General features: G+C 40.6%; 1 protein-coding gene across 1 annotated transcript in view; it reads right to left on the bottom strand.

The window, feature by feature from the left end:
* dync2h1 (dynein cytoplasmic 2 heavy chain 1) overlaps positions 1–20,436 on the bottom strand; it is a 561,613-nt gene that overhangs the window by 439,223 nt on the left and 101,954 nt on the right. Inside the window, exons 28-34 of the mRNA XM_060826048.1 lie at positions 17,904–18,036; positions 16,097–16,214; positions 12,818–12,930; positions 12,602–12,721; positions 10,163–10,313; positions 7,812–8,017; positions 880–1,062 (exon numbers count right to left, since the gene is read on the bottom strand). Of these exons, the coding sequence (XP_060682031.1) occupies positions 880–1,062; positions 7,812–8,017; positions 10,163–10,313; positions 12,602–12,721; positions 12,818–12,930; positions 16,097–16,214; positions 17,904–18,036 (1,024 nt within the window). The remainder of the gene's footprint in view (positions 1–879; positions 1,063–7,811; positions 8,018–10,162; positions 10,314–12,601; positions 12,722–12,817; positions 12,931–16,096; positions 16,215–17,903; positions 18,037–20,436) is intronic.

Genomic DNA, 20,436 nt, shown 5'->3' with positions numbered 1-20,436 from the left:
CAAATGCTGGTAAATGGGACTAGATTAATTTAAGATATCCGGTCAGTTAGATGAGTTGGACCAAAGGATCTGTTTCTGAGCTATACATCTCTATGGTTTTATGACTCTAATAGTGCAAATAAAAACAGGCCTGCAAGAAACAGCTTCACTAAAATTAATCCAAGTCTTGACAGTGGAAAGAAACTTTTTCATATTTTCAGTTTCCCACAGGAGTTGCTATCCAGAGTGAAGGCAGCCACACCACGAGGTCTCAACATATTTGTTCCATCAGGTATTTTTATCAGCAGAAGAAAGGGGAACTGCTTGACTGCCCATCAATCAAAAGCGGATACCCAATTCAGTTAACTATAAGGCTCAAGAGTTAAGGCCATTTTCCAAGTTGCTAGTGTTTCACCCACAGCATGACTGCTTCCCATATTTAGGGAGGCTGCCAGGTACTTAAAAGTGGCTTCTTGTGGGTGCAGATATACAGTAAGGGAGCCACCAGTTGCAAAGTTGCCCAGGCCCTTACATCACTGCTGAAGAAGTTACCTCTCCAACTGTAGAGGCCAGCTTTGCAGAGGAGCAAATCAGTTACCTCCCTCATATTGCACCTACAGCAGTATTCAATTCTCTCAGTGGCACTGTCAAGTTTGGAGTGTTGTTGGAACTCTAATCAGGTTAGCTTTGTATGCTGCTCAGCCAATGACTTTAAAAACAAATATGGGTCCCAGAATGCCCAAATAATTGTCTATTGTCAAGAAGATTGCTGCTGTAGTCCCCTGGCCACCCATATACTGTCGTGGTACTTCAAATTGTTTACCTGCTGTCCGTACTGCACTTGTCTCTAACACATTATAAAAAATGAACAAAAATTGTAAGGAGGTTCTAAATAATTACCTCATCGCAATTAAAAACAAGGACCTGTCGGCCAAACAGGCCACCTAAAGCTTTCACAGACTCTGTCTTGCCAGTGCCAGCTGGTCCATATGGGTTTCCTCCAAGCCCCATTTTCATGGCCTGAGTAAGAGTCAGGTAGCACTTGTCTGTAAGAGGAGTGTGAACCAGCTTTGGAGCATTACCCTGTTACAGAATTAATAAAGCCATATTGTTAATAGATTCATTATAAAAAGTTTAATCACACAGTTTATTTATACAGGATTTGTCTTTTTCCATAGGTAATGTGTTTTTGCACATCATTGGATTGCCACTTGAAACTTTCCCCAATTGGATAGTGCTCCATATTAATGCTTAAACTTTCCAAGCCCATCTCTTTTTAAAAAATGTGGAGGGCACCTTGGAACTCCATCAGTGGAGAAATGTTGGGGGAATGTTGGACACATCCCAATTTTACAGCAGTAGCTGTTGAATGCAATGTTTAAATGTCCAGTCTTTCCAAATTTGTGAATGGGTGGTTGAATTGGTAGATGGATGAGATATATGGTAGGTACAGTATTATGGACGAGAGCAAATTATGGACATTTTGTTATTTTAAAGAGAAATGCAAGGTGCTGTGTTCCAGATGCATTTCGATTAGTCAACTGACTGGATTTAAAGAAAAGCACACTTTATTCATCCACGGCACGGTGGCACAGTGGTTAGCACTGCTGCCTCACAGCGCCTGTAGACCCGGGTTCAATTCCCGACTCAGGCGACTGACTGTGTGGAGTTTGCACGTTCTCCCCGTGTCTGCGTGGGTTTCCTCCGGGTGCTCCGGTTTCCTCCCACAGTCACAAAGATGTGCGGGTCAGGTGAATTGGCCATGCTAAATTGCCCATAGTGTTAGGTAAGGGGTAAATGTAGGGGTATGGGTGGGTTGCGCTTCGGCGGGTCGGTGTGGACTTGTTGGGCCGAAGGGCCTGTTTCCACACTGTAAGTCTAATCTAATCTATAGTCAAAATACAACAAAAGAAAGAAGGAATTGAAATAACTCTATTGGAAAACTTAACAGAATAATACATACAGTAACTATGACTAATTAACTGTTCCAATACAGTGACATCCCACAAACACAACCTTGCTAAAAGGCAACTTCAGAAAACAGATTGTCTCACATACAATACCAGTAGCAGGCAGAGTACCTGCAGCTTTTAGCTGTAACCGAGAGAGGGAAAAAATAGCTTCCATCTTTTCAATGCACCAACAGCAACTGCTGAAAGCTAAAACTAAAAATCCTACCCTAACTCAACTCTAGGCTTTAAACAACTGAATTTTTATTAATTAAATTTAAGTTCCACCAGCTGTCAAAGGGCTGTTGTGATACAGTGGTAGCGTCTCTATGTTTGGATCACATGGCTTCAGATCAAGTCCTACCTGCTGTGGATGTAGGTTGATTAGAAATTATCTATACTTTGTCCCCAGAGCATTAATCTAGGCTAAAGATTCACAATACAGTCATATTGACATTATGATAGTATCTGCTGATTGGGGGGGGGGGGGGGGGGTAAGAGACTGCGCACATCAGCGAGCATAACATAACCTACCCTTTCATCTCAAATATACTAAGCAGAAATTAAGATTTTTCATTCTAAAGGGATTCTAAAAGGTCCACTAAAATAGAACACAAAGGAGTATTATTGGAGACTGAGATGTTGCTGAATGAAGATTTTTGAAAGAATTAAATGCAACTTACTAAGTATGTGGCACTAACTCCAGTTCAATGAAGACAGAGGGCTGAGCTATAAATCTTCTCAAAACTCACTAGGTGCTGTTGAATTTGAGTACTTAAAGAATTTGACACTAAAGAGTATTTTAAAAGGAAATTTGTATCTTACCCAGTCTGGCTTATAGCAATGTGGTTTCCTCTTAACTATCAGCCAGTTCAAGGACTGTTAGGGATGTGCAGCAAATGCTAGGATTGCTACATTCTAAGAAAGATTAAAGAACTTACTACTTAGAAGTTGCAAGCCTAATTGGGGTAAAGGAATGAAGTAATCACAGGTAACAAGACGCCAATCATTAAACATTGCAACAGAAAGTGCTGGAGAAACCCAGCAGTGCTAGCAGCATCTGTGCAGAGAGAAACAGAGTTAACATTTCAAGTCCAATATAACTCATCTTCAGCAATCCAAAGAGTCATATTAGACTCAAAGTATTAACAAAATTTTAACTCTGTTTTTCTCCCCTCACATGCTGCCAGACCTGCTGAGTTGCCCCAGCACTTTGTTTTTATTTTACTTCAGATTCCCAGCATCTGCAGTACTTTGCTTTTATTAAAAATTACACACAGGTTAGCAAGGTCATAGAACAGGAAAATCAAGAAGCAAGGTTTATGGTTCAAGAGATAGAACTGAAAAATAAAAAGCTTATGCTAAACTGTATCAAACCTTACTTGTACTGTGCACACTTCTGGTTGCCATATGATAAGAAGGATACTGAAAAACTGAAGAGGATCAGAGAAGATTTACGAGAATGACACATACATATTATGCGGGTGAACACATGAGGATTGTCAGGTTTAGTCTCTTTGGAAAAATAAAGCAACAGGCTAACTAATTGAAGTCTTTGCACTTATGAGACAAGAGTGGATACAAATAGAATGTTTCTTTCCTCTCTTGGGCAAAAAGCATAAATAGAGTCGAGCAATATAAGCCAGTCATCAAGAAATTCAATTGAAACTTATCCTTTATCTGTACTGTAGGGATTCTATGATTCTATCCCATGATTCTAAACTTCATTCCCTGAACAGGCAGTAGTTTTAAAAAACCATCTATCCTTAAAGATTCATTCAGAAAGTAGCCACAACTTTTATCACGTATGTTGTCCACTAGTATAAGTTGGAAGAATAGTGCAGATACTTGTGGGCTTACTGTATTTTCTTATTCATAATTTTCATACATAATACTGTATTTTAAGAGGAGTTTTACGGGAAAAGAATTCAATTATAGCCACTTATTTTTCTTTAACTCTATATCTAAACCGAATTTCCTAATAATCTGTTAATCATTTTACAAAATGGGGTAACAACAAAAAGCTGAAAATGTGTTGCTGGAAAAGCGCAGCAGGTCAGGCAGCATCCAAAGAGCAGGAGAATCGACGTTTCGGGCATGAGCCCTTCTTCAGGAATGAGGAGAATATGCCAAACAGGCTAAGATAAAAGGTAGGGAGGAGGGACTTGGGAGAGGGGCATTGAAAATGCGATAGGTGGAAGGAGGTCAAGGTGAGGGTGATAGGCTGGAGTGGGGGTGGGGGCAGAGAGGTCAGGAAGAAGATTGCAGGTAAGGAAGGCGGTGCTGAGTTCGAAGGATTTGACTGAGACAAGGTAGGGGGAGGGGAAATGAGAAAACTGGAGAAATCTGAGTTCATCCCTTGTGGTGGAGGGTTCCTAGGTGGAAGATGAGGCGCTCTTCCTCCAGCCGTCGTGTTGTTATGGTCTGGCGGTAGAGGAGTCCAAGGACTTGCATGTCCTTGGTGGAGTGGGAGGGGGAGTTGAAGTGTTGAGCCACGGGGTGGTTGGGTTGGTTGGTCCGGGTATCCCAGAGGTGTTCTCTGAAACGTTCCGCAAGTAGGTGGCCTGTCTCCCCAATATAGAAGAGGCCACATCGGGTGCAGCAGATGCAGTAAATGATGTGTGTGGAGGTGCAGGTGAACTTGTGGCGGATATGGAAGGATCTCTTGGGGCCTTGGAGGGAAGTAAGGGGGGAGGTGTGGGCGCAAGTTTTGCATTTCTTTCAGTTGCAGGGGAAGGTGCCGGGAGTGGAGGTTGGGTTGATGGGGGTGCGGACCTGACGAGGGAGTCACGGAGGGAGTGGTCTTTTCGGAACGTTGGTAGGGGAGGGCAGGGAAATATATCTCTGGTGGTGGGGTCCGTTTGGAGGTGGCAGAAATGATGACAGACGATACGATGTATATGGAGGTTGGTGGGGTGGTAGGTGAGGACCAGTGGGGTTCTGTCCTGGTGGCGATTGGAGGGACGGGGCTCAAGGGCGGAGGAGCGGGAAGTGGAGGAGATGCAGTGGAGGGCGTCGTCGATCACGTCTGGGGGGAAATTGTGGTCTTTGAAGAAGGAGGCCATCTGGGTTGTAGGGTATTGAAACTGGTCCTCCTGGGAGCAGGTGTGCAGAGACGAAGGAATTGGGAGTATGGGATGGCGTTTTTACAGGGGGCAGGGTGGGAGGAGGTGTAGTCGAGGTAGCTGTGGGGGTCGGTCGGTTTATAGTAATGTCCGTGTTGATTTGGTCGCTCGAGATAGAAATGGAAAGGTCTAGGAAGGGGAGGGAGGAGTCTGAGACGGTCCAGGTAACAACAAGAAGCATTTTATTAGATTGATCCATTTACATCATCTATCATCACTTGTAAATTGCATTTACACACACATCCACACAAGATCAGAGTATTGTACAAGAGCCAGTAAATGATGTAACCAAAAGGTGATGTCCTGAAATACAGATATAGATTATAAATGGAAGTGAGCCATGGTAGAAAGCAAAACTCTAACTGATAATGGATGTAGTAGCACGAAGAGAATATAATGAGAGGAGGGTTGGGGTGGGGAGAAAGTAGCATAGAGTACAATTGGTGAGTGGGGGAAGGGATGAAGGTAGGAGGAGGGTAGAGTGGATAGGTGGAAAGGAAAATAGGCAGACAAGACAAGTCATGGGGTCAGTGCTGAGCTGGAAGTTTTAAGCTGGGGTGAGGTGGGGGAAGGGGAAATGAAGAAACTGTTGAAGTCCACATTGATGCCCTGGGGTTGAAGTATTCCGAGGCAGAAGATGAGGCATTCTTCTTCCAGGCATCGGGTAGTAAGGGAGCGGCGGTGAAGGAGGCCCAGGACCTCCATGTCCTCGACAGAGTGGGAGGGAGAGTTGAAATGTTGGGCCACAGGGCTGTGTGGTTGATTGGTGCGGGTGTCCCAGAGATGTTCCCTAAAGCGGTCTGCTAGGAGGCGCCCAATCTCCCCAATGTAGAGGAGACCGCATCGGGAGCAACGGATACAATAAATGATATTGGTAGATGTGCAGGTAAAACTTTGATGGATGTGGAAGGCTCCTTTGGGGCCTTGGATGGAGGTGAGGGAGGAGGTGTGGGCGCAGGTTTTGCAATTCCTGCGGTGGCAGGGGAAGGTGCCAGCTTGGGAGGGTGGCTTGTTGGAGGCGCGTGGACCTGACCAGGTAGTCACGGAAGGAACGGTCTTTGCGGAAGGCGGAAAGGGATGGGGAGGGAAATATATCCCTGGTGGTGGGGTCCGTTTGGAGGTGGCAGAAATGACGGCGGATGATTTGGTTTATGCGAAGGTTGGTAGGGTGGAAGGTAAGCACCAGGGGGGTTCTGTCCTTGTTAGGGTTGGAGGGGTGGGGGCTGAGGGCGGAGGTGCGGGATGTGGACGAGATGTGTTGGAGGGCATCTTTAACCACGTGGGAAGCGAAATTGTGGTCTCTAAAGAAGGAGGCCACTGGTGTGTTCTGTGGTGGAAATGGTCCTCCTGGGAGCAGATACAGCGGATGCGGAGGAATTGGGAATACGGGATGCCATTTTTGCAGGAGGGAGGGTGGGAAGAGGTGTAATCCAGGTAGCTGTGGGAGTCGGTGGGTTTGTAAAAAATGTCGGTGTCAAGTCGGTCGTCATTAATGGAGATGGAGAGGTCCAGGAAGGGGAGGGAGGTGTCAGAGATGGTCCAGGTAAATTTCAGGTCAGGGTGGAATGTATTGGTGAAGTTGATGAATTGCTCAACTTCCTCATGGGAGAGCACAAAGTGGCGCCAATGCAGTCATCAGTGTAGCGGAGGAAGAAGTGGGGAGTGATGTCGGTGTAATTACGGAAGATCAACTATTCTACATAGCCAACAAAGAGACAGGCATAGCTGGGGCCCGTACGGATGCCCATGGCTACCCCTTTGGTCTGGAGGAAGTGGGAGGATTCGAAGGAGAAACTGTTAAGGGTGAGGACCAGTTTGGCCAAAAGAATGAGCATGTCGGTGGAAGGGTACTGTTGGGGACATCAGGAGAGGAAGAAACAGAGGGCTTGGGGGCCCTGTTCATAGCAGATGGAAGTGTAGAGGGACTGGATATCCATGGTGAAGATGAGGCGTTGGGGGCCGAGGAAACAGAAGTCTTGGAGGAGGTGGAGGGCGTGGGTGGTGTCTCGAATGTATGTGGGGAGTTCCTGGACTAGGGGGATAGGACAGTGTTGAGGTAGGTAGAAATGAGTTCAGTGGGGCAGGAGCATGCTGAGACAATGGGTCGGCCAGGGTGGTCAGGCTTGTGGATCTTGGGAAGGAGGTAGAACCGGGCAGTGCTGGGTTCCCGGACTATGACATTGGAAGCTGTGGGTGGGAGATCTCCTGAGGTGATGAGGATCTGTATGGTCTGGGATATGATGGTTTGGTGATGGGAGGTGAGGTCACGGTCAAGGGGGCGATAGGAAGAGGTGTCCTCGAGTTGGCGTCTGGCTTCAACTGTGTAGAGGTCAATGCGCCAGACTACCACTGCACCCCCTTTATCTGCTGGCTTGATGGTGAGGTCGGGATTGGAGCAGAGGGATTGGAGGGCTGCGCGTTGGGAGGGTGAGAGGTTGGAGTGGGGGAGGGAGGTAGACAGGTTGAGGCAGTTAATGTCCCGGCGGCAGTTGGAAATGACGAGGTCAAGGGTGGGTAATAGGCCAGCACGAGTGTCCAGGAGGCTGCAGTGTAGTCTGAAGTTTTCATGGAGTCAGGTCAGACTTTTAAAGAATTCGTTAACAGCACTCAAGTATCTCTCCAAAACCAGAAATCTGGAAATCTTACCTGCTTCAAGGATAAAAATACAGGCCAAAATGTCTATTTTCAAAACCTTAAAGAGAGAATCTTAAATGGATGGATCATGAACATCATTAATTAGAGCCTGATAAAGCAGCACCTGGTATTCATAGGTATACTGGAACTCGGCATCCACCATCTGAATATAACAGTTATTGTCTGGTTTCATGTAGAACCGAAGCTGTTTCTTCCAAGCCCATTCTGAAGTGTTGCAAACCTGTGCTTGATTCAACTGCTTAACTACTTCAATGTTGTGAATGATGTCAAGAATTAGGGCTTTGAGCTTCAACTCCAGAACAGTAGTTTCTGAGAACACACAAACATACAAAATAGAGCCTCAGAGACTCAGATACAAACATTCTCTTAAGAAATGAAGATGTAGATTGGCTAAATAACAAGGACTGGACTCATTTTGAATTGCTCAAGCATGGAGCTAGCAGCACAGAAATAATGGGCCAAATAACCTCCTTTTGCATTGAAAATTTCCACAGTTCTGTTCTTAATGAGAATATTAGGTTAAACCAGCCCAAACATAATCTGTCCTTGTTAATTTGAATATAACAGTTAACTAATCTGTAGCTCATATGAGCTTTGCAAAATATTCATCTCAGTCAGGAGGTTGATTATCAATTTTAAGACTGATGCCAAATTGAAACAGGTAGAAAATAAGGTGCAGAATGAGAATGAGAAATTGAGCTGTTTTATATTCTTCTGGACACTCCCCCACCCCAAAAAAAAATTCTTCAATTGTGGCTTGTAAAATTGTACATCAAAGATGTAAATGATCTTAGGTTTCAGTGACTGGCTATGAGCTGCCATGAGGGTGACAACATATCAGAATCTGAGCTATCATGTGGGCTACAAACACTGTAGATGAACATCTGCCGCCCTAATTTCTGGAATCCCAAAGAATATATTCAATGTATCCTCTAGTGTGGCAGGGTGGCTCAGTAGTTAGCACTGCTGCTTCGCAAACTCAGGGATACCAGTTCAGTTCCATCCTCGAGTAACTGTATGGAATTTACACGTTTTCCAAGTGTCTGTGGGGGTTTCCTCTGAGTGTTCCAGTTTTCTGTCAGTGTCCAGGGATGTGCAAGCTAGGTGAATTAGCCATGGGAAATGCAGGGATAGGGTGTCTGGGTGGATGCTCTTCGGAGGGTTGGTGTGGATTCATCGGGCCAAATACCTGTTTCCACACTGTAGGGATTTTATGATGATTCCTATTTCATCATCAGGCACACAAGTATGTTGATGACTCTCAATTCTACTTCATTTAGACCTCTTTCAACACTTTCATTGTCTCTAGTTAGTAACATGTTTGTCTGCCATCCAGTCCAAGCAGATATTCCCTCCAGCTAAATAAGAAAAAACAAAGCCATTGCCTTCAACTCCCCACCACAAACCCTGTCTCAGCTACTGACTCTTTTCCCTTTTTCTGGCAACTAACTAAGGCAAATCCAGTTCAGTCACAGCCTGAGTATCATCTTTGACCCAGACACGCACTCCTAACCATACTTCTAAGCTACTGTCCATGTCCAGCTCTGGAATATCACCTAATTCCACTTCTGCCTCACCCTACCTGCTGTTGAATGCTTTGTCCATACATTTGTTACTACCCGGACTTCACTAATACACCCTTCAATCTTACCTAATTTAACATCAGCCAAAGCTCTGCTGCCCATATCCTAACTCAGGTCTAGTTCACATATCCCTGCTGTGCTTGATAACTTACATTGGCTCCTATGTTGGGCAATCTATTGATTTTACCATTCTCCTTCACTCCCCAAATACTCCCTGATTTGCTGACTTTTCTTTTCCCCCCAGAATTTTTTTACTTAAATCAAGATCGTGGATGAAGTCTCCCACCAAATAATTCTGGCAAAGTTCACATAAGCATTGGTTCGCAAATTATTGGTTCATAGGTACTGCCAATGACACCTTCTATCATTGGAGACTGGGGTGTCGCTCATAGGATGTACTTGCCAGGTTTCAGTTATGTTTGTTTTAGTAGACTGATTGCACCTCGACACATAGATGTCAGTACAGTACTAGATTCACTGAAATAACAGGGCTCTCAGCATCAATCACTTTCATGCACAGGTATTCAGCAGTACAACCAGAAAATGATCGGGGCCCATTACTTCCATTGTATCCAGTGCACCCAGCCATTGTTAACGTAACTTTAAATTAAACAAATTGGACCATAAAACCACAACAATATATAGGTAAACATTAATTGTATAAGAAGAACTAAATTCAAACAATTAAAGTCCAAATATTACATAAAACAAAACATTATGATCTTTAATCAGTTTTACAGTAAAGTAGACTGACTGATAATGTAATTAATTGAAAAACTGATTATTAAAATTTGATTCTTTTAACCCCTCAAAAAGATGGTCACTAATAAATGCCCATACAAGTATGTCCACACATTCTGTAGATTCTTACCAGCATTTCCTGTTTCCTCACTATGAGAGTCTATACTTGTGTAGTTTTCCAATTTTGCCATCAGCTCTACATCTAGCTGCTGCAAGCTATGGTTCTTTATAGCATTTTCAACTTCTTCAGTAAATTGAATTTGTTCGGCCAAACATAAAATCTGAGAACAGAGAAGTAATGAAATAGTCATAAATACAGAAAAGTTAGAAAAATAAGTAAACTCCAAAACATCAGATATCATATATTTCTAATTATAAAATATAACTTTGGCTGCAAAATGGAAACAAATTTGTAAGCATAATTAATTGGAATTAATTCCTCATAAAGGGCTAATTCTAGATGAATTCTCATATTTATTTTCTAAGTCGCATTGTTTGAAATGTGCAAGTTAAATATGTTTTCGGACTATCTTGACTTGCTGAAAGCAGTCTTTCTTTACAAAGATAAAATTTAAAACCCAGTTATTTGCAAGAACAAAAATGTATTGACAAAAGCAAAATGTTGGATGTTGGATACCTGAAACAAACACAGAAAATGCTGGAGAAACTCAACAGCTCAGTCTGCATGTGCGTAGAGGAGAAACTGAGTTAACATTTTGATACTGATATGACTCTGGAATGAATCTGCTGGTCAGCCTAGAAGCAAAGATTTAATCTTTGGTGCTCCTTTAGTTGCTTTTGACAAAATACTACGAGATATACAAAGCTTGCAAGAGATGTAAATTAATAACTGTGACTCAATGCAAAAGGATCCAACTATATGACTGAGAAATTGGCTAACATGCCTTTACTCAGAGACCTTTCGGATCCTATTTATTTTATACATTGTATATTTTAAAAATGCATACATTTAAACAAAAACAGCTATTCTTTGCAATGCCTTTAACTCCATATCATGAGTCTAGCTCCAGAATTTAATCTAGCATTTAAAAGTTGTAGGGTTAACAGAAATAATCAGCTCATCCATTTGCTGGCTGGATTATGAAAGATTGCTTTTTGTGAAAACATCTTATAGATTGTCCAAATGCGTGTTAAATACAATTAAAGATCATAAGACCACAAGATACAGCAGCAGATGCAGGCCATTCACCGCAGGTCTATTACACCATTTAATGAGAACATGGTTGATCTGTTAATCCTCAACGACATTTCTTGCTTTTTTGCCATAAATCTTGATTCCTTTACTGATTAAAAAATCTGTCTCAGCCCTGATTATACTTAAAGACAAGTCTTGACAGCCCTCTGTTGTAAAGTATTCCACAATTCATTACTCTTTGAGAAAATAAATTCACCCTCAACTTTGTGTTAAATATTTGATTTCTTATTCTGCAATTACGCCCTCTGGTCTTAGACTCTCCAACAAGGAAAAGCAATCTCTCCTCACCTATCATGTCAAGTCCCCCAGAGCAGTGAGTTTGTTTCAATGAGGTCACTTCTCATTCTTCTACATTCCAATGAGTACAGGGCGTACCAGGTTAACATCTCCTCAAATGACAAGCTCTCAGCCGAGTGAACCTTCTCTGAACTACCTTCAATGCTTGTATCTCTCTCTGCAGATAAAGGGCCCAAACTGTTCACTCTGTTCCAACTCTGGTCTGACTAGTACTTTGTCTAGTTTTAACAAAACCTCCCTACTTTTGTATTCCATTTGCTTTGAAATAAAGACCAACATTCCAAGTTACTGTTATTTTGATATATTATAAACCAAATCTTAATTCTCTTCTATGATTTGTGCCATCAAAACCTTGTACTTTTCTGCTTCTTTGTAACTATCTTCTGAATACATCTGTTAATTTTAGCCTAATATTATGCTACTACTCACTTCCTTTTAAGAAGGTGTTGTGGACACATCATGTAGTTTCTGGTTATTTAACTGTATAATAAACAATAATTACCTCATTCTCAGTACACAGTTCATGGGAGACTCATTTAGTTCATGAAAACGTTTATCACAGTGACCACGTTAAATTGTGTTTGAGCAGAAAGTTCAAACCATGTCGCTATAATGATGACGCTATAATCTAATCTGTCCACTTATTGTACATCAAATCATGGCAGAAAAACACCAGTTGCTCATAGCTGATGTGGTGTCCAAAAATCAGTTTTACATTTAATATTTTGTATTAGTATTAGCTGTGCTGCAGCCAGTTCACAGTAGGCTTACTGTCAATTATGTACACTGATGGTCTTACCAAAAGACTAGTAATGGATATTACTATGTTTATTGAGAAATTATTTATTAAAGTATGGGGAAAACTATAATTAATTTATATTACAAATTTTCAACATAAGTTTCATTTATTTAAATTATTACAAAATAATATATTTTTCTGAAATTGTTGAAACCATCACCATTTTTATATCTGTCATCAAACTGCAACACCATTATTATACAAATGTTTCAAGACACAGGCAGACCAGGACATTAAGGAGTAAACATGTCCAATACCTGTGATGGAAAACGTAATGGATCAATTGCACCTTGTGATTGTTTCCAAGCTGCAATGCACTCAACTAACAAGTGCTTCAAAGTTTCTTTCATTACTTCAGCCAAGTTGTTCAGCCATACCTGATAAAAAGAATAGAATGCTGGTTAGATTCACAAATCTCAAGATTAATTAGATTGTGCATTATTTTTCATATACTGGTAGTCAAATAGCATTACCTCAACATCATCTATAACACGAATTTTGCTTTTTAAAGGCACAACTTCACCATCCAAAGACTTCATTGCAATAATGTGCTTGAAATCGTCATCAAAATCCACACTGTTAATACCTGGAAACAAACATAAATCAACAATACCGCAAATGTTAAACATGTAAAAAATTATCACATTTAGAAAACAATTTAATTCAAAACTGAACTTGTCAAAATTGCATTGGTGCAACAATCTCGAAATCTGTATTTTGAATAAATATAGTCACAGATGTATGCATTCTGCAGTATGCAAGTACAGGATAACCAAAGTTTATCCCATGGCTACACACATACTAAACAGAATCTTCAAGGTCCAACCAAAGCTTCGGCGGGGGTGGGGGGGGGGGGAGGTGAATTTAATTGGGTGGGAAACAGACATTTAGCTTCCCAATGTTGGATTGAAATCTTAGCATTAAAAACTCAAGAATTTCAAGGAGGACAACTTTCCCAACCTTAACATTCCCTTTGCATTCATTAGCAAGCCACAATGACTATGAACATCCCAGCTGGCTGCAGTTACCTCAACTGGGTAGAGTTTTATTATGGGAAAACTTTGTGTTTGCACACCAGACTACAGGTAAGAGGCACAGACATGGCAGGGTCAACATCTTCCTCTCAGCTCCAGTGAGTACAATTATCCTCAATGTCTTGGCTCTTTCTTTATCAAGCCATCTCTTTTCATAAATGGTTACAGTGTAAGTTAACATAAGCCTCAGTAGGTCAACATTCAAAATGAGGCAGTCATACTAGCTGACACCAGTAAATCACAGGCAGAGGAACTTAATTCAAAAGGGGACTCAATTCGAAAGGAGACTGAATATAAAAGCTTCAGAGGAAAGTAAAATGGAATAGTAGGAAATGGAACCTGAAGTGTAGTTGTAGAGGCTACTGGCAGGATACTGCGGAATGGAGGGAGGAAACGAGAATTCAAAAGTAACCCTGAGAAGAAGAGCACCCAACCCTCATAGCAATAATTATGTTGGTGGGGAAGGTTTTCCACGTTTAGCCATGCAGAGGTATCCATAGGCCTATGTATTTGAAAGTTAAGGACATGGGGGTGAAAAATTTTGCAGCCTGTAGAGTCCAAGGTTTCAATAATGAAGGGAGTCAAGAGTCAGATTGAGTTAATTACTACATTAATAGAAAACAATGTACATAATTTGCAAAGATCTTGTATGTGGCAGAATGAGGAAAAGAAAAACTAGTCAAGGATCATGAAGGATTCACTTCACCATGTTGAAGTGGCTATATCATAGACTGTCACCAAAGAAATGAGCAACCTAATAAAGGTCCAAAGGATAATTTGACCATGTCAAGATCTCAAAAGGAAAACATCTCATTCCTCACATTATTCACAGATCAGCTTTTCTATGCCAGATTTTGGACAAACATAATCCAGCAATTGGAGGAGGCCAAGAAGGAGGAAGAAAAGAAGGAAGAATTAACAAAGCCTACAAACCAGTGACATAATGCACTTGTGATTGAGGTTGTGCAATGCAAACAGAGTATCAAAAGCGGGTAAACCCAGGCCTTGCAGCTACCTGATCAGTGAAAGGTAGTGCCAGAGATGTCTTTACTTGAGGAAAGCCAACACTTACAACTGCCACCCCCAGGCAGATCTGCAACTGGGTGTGTTGGGAGTTAGTGGTTTTGCCTGTGGCATTGAAGGACACATTCAAATAGAAATACCTAGCCAAAAGCTCTTTTCAAACCTAATCTAAGGACATGCATGGTACCTGCCAAGCACATTTGTGAGCTCACTGATGCTGTTTATAGAAAATCACATAAATCATCCAGTTCACCAGTTCAGAAAGCTAAGAAGCCCAAATCATCAGATTTGCAACCATCGCTGGGTTCCCTTGGGAAAAATGGGCATTGACTGTTCATTTATGGCACTCAGAACCTCATGGATCATTCACTCCTGAACAGGAAGAGGTTTCACTCCCTCAAAATCCACCTCAGTCATAAAGCATGGAAACATACCATTCGTTCCAACCAGACTCAGATATGTTAGTATTGGCACAGTGGCTCAGTGGTTAGCACTGCTGCCTCACAACACCAGGACCTGGGTTCAATTCCCGCCTCGGGCAACTGTCTGTGTGAAGTTTGCACGTTCTCCCTGCATGGGAGAATGTCTGCATGGGTTTCCTCCGGCGCTCTGGTTTCCTCCCACAGTCCAAAGATATGCAGGTTAGGTGAATTAGCCATGCTAAATTGCCCATGGTGTTAGGTGGATTAGTCAGGGGTAAAAGAAGGGGAATGGGTCTGGGTTGGCTGCTCTTCGGAGGGTTGGTGCGGACTTGTTGGGCCGAAGGACCTGTTTCTACACTGTAGGGAATCTAATCTAATTGTATTGATATACAATATTAGATATTTAGTAAATGGGCAGTGATGAGGTTCCAACCTGGTGGAAAAGTGGTGATGAGTGTTGTCCCTGTACATGTATAATCTGACCATGTCCTTGGAATGTTGTCACAAAGGGCTCTGTGTGGACAAGGAAAGGGGGCTAATGAAAAATCCTGAATGGAATTTGAGACATAATGGTGCAGGAGCAAGAAGAAAGGCTGTAAATAGTCTGACTACAAGTCAATCAGTAAAGATCGCATTAGAAGAAGGATGACGAGGGAAGTTTGTGCATAATGTCACAAGCACAGAAAAGATCATTTGTAGCTTTGATTACATTGTTTCACTGATAAATTGGGAAAATTCAAAAATGGAGTTGCAGGGAAAACTGGACATGAATTTGGATTGACTGTTTTGTTTCCTTCAAAATGTATTTTTTATAAACATGTATTTTTGAACTCAATTGTATTAGATAGCTCAATATTCTTTCCCTGAATGTAATAATTGCAAACAGCTTCTTGTTAAATAAAATTGATAACCATGATGAGAAAACAAAATCATGTTCTGCTTGTTACTCAAAGAGCAGGTACTGATGATAAACTTTGTTAAACATTAGCACACCAGAGAATACAACCTTTTGTGGATTTTCATTTATTCATCCGGTGACTGCAATTACATATATCAATGCAGATGTTAAACAATAGTGTAATTCTGTTTTTAGTGGAAAGCACAACTGAATTTAATAGCACTTCATTTTCAGAAACCTTTCAGTCAGTTTTCATATTCTTCAACAATGAAACCTTTTCACGTTACTGATTTAATGATGATCAAAACAAGATCACAAGCCAGCTGAGAGATATGATTAGATAGCAAGATAACACAATTAGAAAGTAAGCCATACCAGCAAAAAGCTTTCGGAGATGAGATTGAATAATAGAAGGATTTGTAGACTGCCCTAAGATTTCCAGTAAATCATCATCGCCAATGAAATAAAACCGTGGGAATGCTGACCGTTTTTCCTAGATGGAGAATTTTGAAGATATCAAAATTCATTTATCAGTCAGAGAATGGTACAGTAATTACTTCCCAAAAAGACACCCATTTTCCTATTTATGCATGCTGCTACATGTGAATACATATTCCTACATCCATTGAGTGACACTTGATAGAATTAGATTTATGTTGCACAGAATAGCTTTCAAATAGCTTTATATAATCTTCTAAAAATGAATCTTTATATAGGTAACTTTTCCATATTTTTAAGAAAAATTCTATAACAGGTAACAGGAATAATGAAGCATTTGAGAGAATTATCAACAAAAGCCCTGGGAAATTCAGTTCATTAGCAAAATCTTTAACAGTACAATAGCATAGCCACAATGAGAGAGAAAGGCATAATTCAATGTAGTACAACTAGCTTAATCGACCTGGCTGAAAACAGACAAGATCAGGTTCCTACCTACTTTATAACAAATATTACTTAATTCTGCACTGCAGTTAATAAATATTATTAAAAAAGGCAAACCAAAATTTGACAGGTGAATTTTTACTAACTTAGTATTACTTATTTAGTTTCTTAGTTTGGAGCTGCTAAGGCAATGCTTTCTAAAATTATTCTCATTTTGAATTCATTTTGTAGCTTGAAAATTGCGATTACACCAGACTACCCAAGTTGAGAGTGGGAAGGGAGATAGAATGAGTCAGTTGGGAGTTGGGGGGGAATTGGTTAGGGGGGTGGAGTTTCGATAACTGATATTAAATACCAAGGGAAGCATTTAGCTGCAGAGATTGCCTTCTCACAGGCATTTTATTTGCGAGAGCATTCAGATCTCAAAATATTGATCTGTTTGGCAGCACCTGTGGTGAGAAAAATTGAGTTAAGTGCCCAAGACTAAACACTCTCATTTGATTCAAAAGAATAGTATTTGGACTCAACACATTAACTGTTTCTCTCTCCACAGATACCTGCTGAGTTTCTTCAGCATTTTTTTTTAGATTAATTTAGATTCCTGACAGTGTGGAAACAGGCCTTTCAGCCCAACAAGTCCATACCAACCCTCTGAAGAGTAACCCACCCAGATCCATTCCCCTACCCAATATTTACCCCTGACGTGGCAATTTAACATGGCCAATTCACCTGACATGCACATTTTTTGGATTGTGGGAAGAAACCGGAGCACCCAGAGGAAACCCACGCAGACAAGGGGAGAATGTACAAATTCCACACAGACAGTCGCCCAAGGTGGGAAATGAACCCGAGTCCCTAGCGCTGTGAGGCAGCAATGCTAACCACTGAGCCACCGTGCCGCCCTTTCTATTGTTATTTTGGATTTCCAGCATCCACAGTATGATCTTTTATCTCAAAATCTGTTAGGCTATATCCATTATTAGAATAAAAGAAGAACATTTTAAAAATACCTCACTGGTAAGAACCTGATTTTGGCCTTCAGTTTGAGTCCACAGGAACCATTGTTACTTCAAAAAAAAGCAAATCTAAAGTACTGTCACAGAACCCCAATAGGGTGGCAGCCCACAGGGTGAAAAGCCTAAAACGTGGTATTAAGTATCTGCAGGTCAAACACTAGGCTAGCCAAAACAAATGTTGCTGTAAATATTTGAAATATTAAGATTTTAAATCATTGTTTTGATTCTTTATGTTAATACAAGCTGATCAACATTTTATTTATTCTTTTTGGGCTCTCTCTTACCTCCAGAAATTCATTGAGTGACTTCTGACATCTTTGCAGTTGGTCTAATATAGTAATAAGTGAATGTCTGATGCCAGCTCGCATGCAGAGTGAAGTTACTCTGTTATCTCTTTCAACATCTGCCATGATCGATCTGGTAAAGACAATGCAATGCTGGATTTAGTCAGGTTATTTTAACCATCCAAGCCGAGATTAATGCTTCTGTATGAAATGCTTGTTTTCTGACAGAGAAACCACCACAAGGACATATTTACCAGATTATACAGAAATGAGCAAAATAAATACAATATTGCAGAACTACAGAAGTTCACAATATAAGAATGTTGATCCATTTGATTTATGCTGATTCTTTTCCACTGCTCAGTACTGTTTTCATGACGTTAGCTTGTCTCAAATTATCCAGTGGTGTCTACTTAAGACTATCTATGCCTTCCTTTCGTCTTTTACAATCTACCTCGTTATTTAGCAAACCCTCTATGTTGGGTCATCAGCAATTTTAAAGATTGTGCTCATTATATCCAAGTTCAAAACATTTGTTTATATCAAGAGCAAAAATGAACCCTAAACTAAGCATGGTATACTTCCTCCATTCTCCTTCCAATCAATGCAACATATAAATATATTAAATTCTGTTTCTTGTCCGAACAGGTTCATTACTACACTTATACACTCAATGGAAAACTAACGAAGAGCACTGATGAACAGAAAGACCTAAAGATTAAAATTATCTTAAAAATGTGTTTTTTACAAAAGAGTCAATTGAGGACACAATTAAAGAATTAATGATATATTTAAACAAAACATAAGTTAGGTCATAGTTTGAATGATGCCTGGAAACTATAGCCGTGAAAAGTTTTGTGAGATACCGCAGTACTTCAGATGAGAGGAAGTCAATATGGAACTTGCAGAGCTATATCAAAATGTCTTCCCTTTAAATTTTGACCATCTAGATATAAAGCTAAGCACTCGATTAGCCATTTTGATTATTTTGTACAGGAGCGCTATAGTTTAGTAAATTATTTGCAGGATCCCTAAATCCCTTTGGACTATTATTGTTCCTCTTTTTCCATCATTGTAAAAAGATACTAGGATTAACTTTCTTTCCCACAACAGATACCAGATTGACAGGTACATGGGGTCAGATTTTTGCTCCCAGTTCAGGTATTAAAGTGAGAAAAGTTTACAGCTTAGTATACCTGCATTAAGAAAAAGTGCCTCAAATGGCACTGTAAGGGACCTCACTTTTTTTTCTTTTAGAGTTATACACTGGAATGGGAATTGAACTGTTATTTAATTCAAGTACCAGGAAAGTTTTGCAATTTAGAAAAATCAAGGGTTGTAGACTTCTAGCTGTGCATGGCAATGTTGCTTTTCAAAGCAGTGGCTTTGAGGTGCTTTAAGGCAGAATGGCACCAAGAATCATTTAATTAAGGAACGAATATCTAATGATAGCCTTCAGATTGGTTGAGATGGGGTTTGTTACAAAGCTGCAATTGCAAGGTAGCCAGAGACATCCAGAAACTGAACAAAAAAAAATTATTTTCGCCTACTTGGAGAGAGGGGTGATGAAGACAAAAAAAAAGAAAGAATTCCAACAAGATGTAGATCCACTGAATCAAAAGAACCTGTGAGAGATCATTTAACCCACCCTCGTAATCTGGATTAGTGATCCTCACAATTTCCTTCCCTGTCTTTATGATCTTTTTCTACTCATTGTAAAGATATTTATCTTCTGTATTTTTGATTGTGGACTGAAATAGGAGAAGGAATGTTTTAAAAACTAAGGATTGTGGAAGAAATTACTGCAACTTTTAAAAGCAATTTCACAGCACTTATTGAAAATGTTGTTTACACTCCTGTTTGTTCAAGTAGTGTGGAAGTTTAGTAACAAACGAACTTGCATGAGAGAGCATCGACAAAGTGAGATTCGACCAGCCTAAAGTAGTTGATTGGTCTGTGGAGCTCTGACCTGTTATCAACGACAAAGGCTTTCTCTGCCTACCAATAACTATATGAATGGCTCTCGGATAGCTGAGCAACTTGTGGGTGTGAGCAAGATACCCAGAAACTATCAAAACTCCAGGCAAAAAGGTGGGATCTTTTTCTCTGCAGCAAAAAAGACCTAAAGCCTGAAGAAAGCCAGGTTATTTTCCCACCAATGGATGCAACCTGTTCTTTTTAACTAATAAGTAAGAGACTTTATGAATTGTGAACCAGTCACTCTGTGCCTCCTGTAAGCAAGTGAAAGTATCTGAAGAGAGATCAATGAGCAGCAAATCCCAGCAAGCCAAAAGGAGCACCTCAGTGAAATCAGTATACAAGAAACATTGAACTGACTTCCAGTTTTTACTTCATCCACAATGCATTTTTTTGTCTATTTGTACCTGACTGTATGAGAGTGTTGGGTGAGTTTTATAAAGGGATTAGAGTTTTAACTCATAACATTATATGCTGACAGTTTGCAACTGTTTAACTGTAGCTAAAATCTGTTTATTTGTAATAAATAGTAATTCTTAAGTACAGGAACTTGGTT

Source organism: Hemiscyllium ocellatum, chromosome 6 (genome assembly GCF_020745735.1).
Source record: "Hemiscyllium ocellatum isolate sHemOce1 chromosome 6, sHemOce1.pat.X.cur, whole genome shotgun sequence".
NCBI lineage: Eukaryota > Metazoa > Chordata > Chondrichthyes > Orectolobiformes > Hemiscylliidae > Hemiscyllium > Hemiscyllium ocellatum.
Note: the sequence above shows the minus strand (reverse complement) of the source record. Positions and strands in the feature narration are given on the sequence as shown.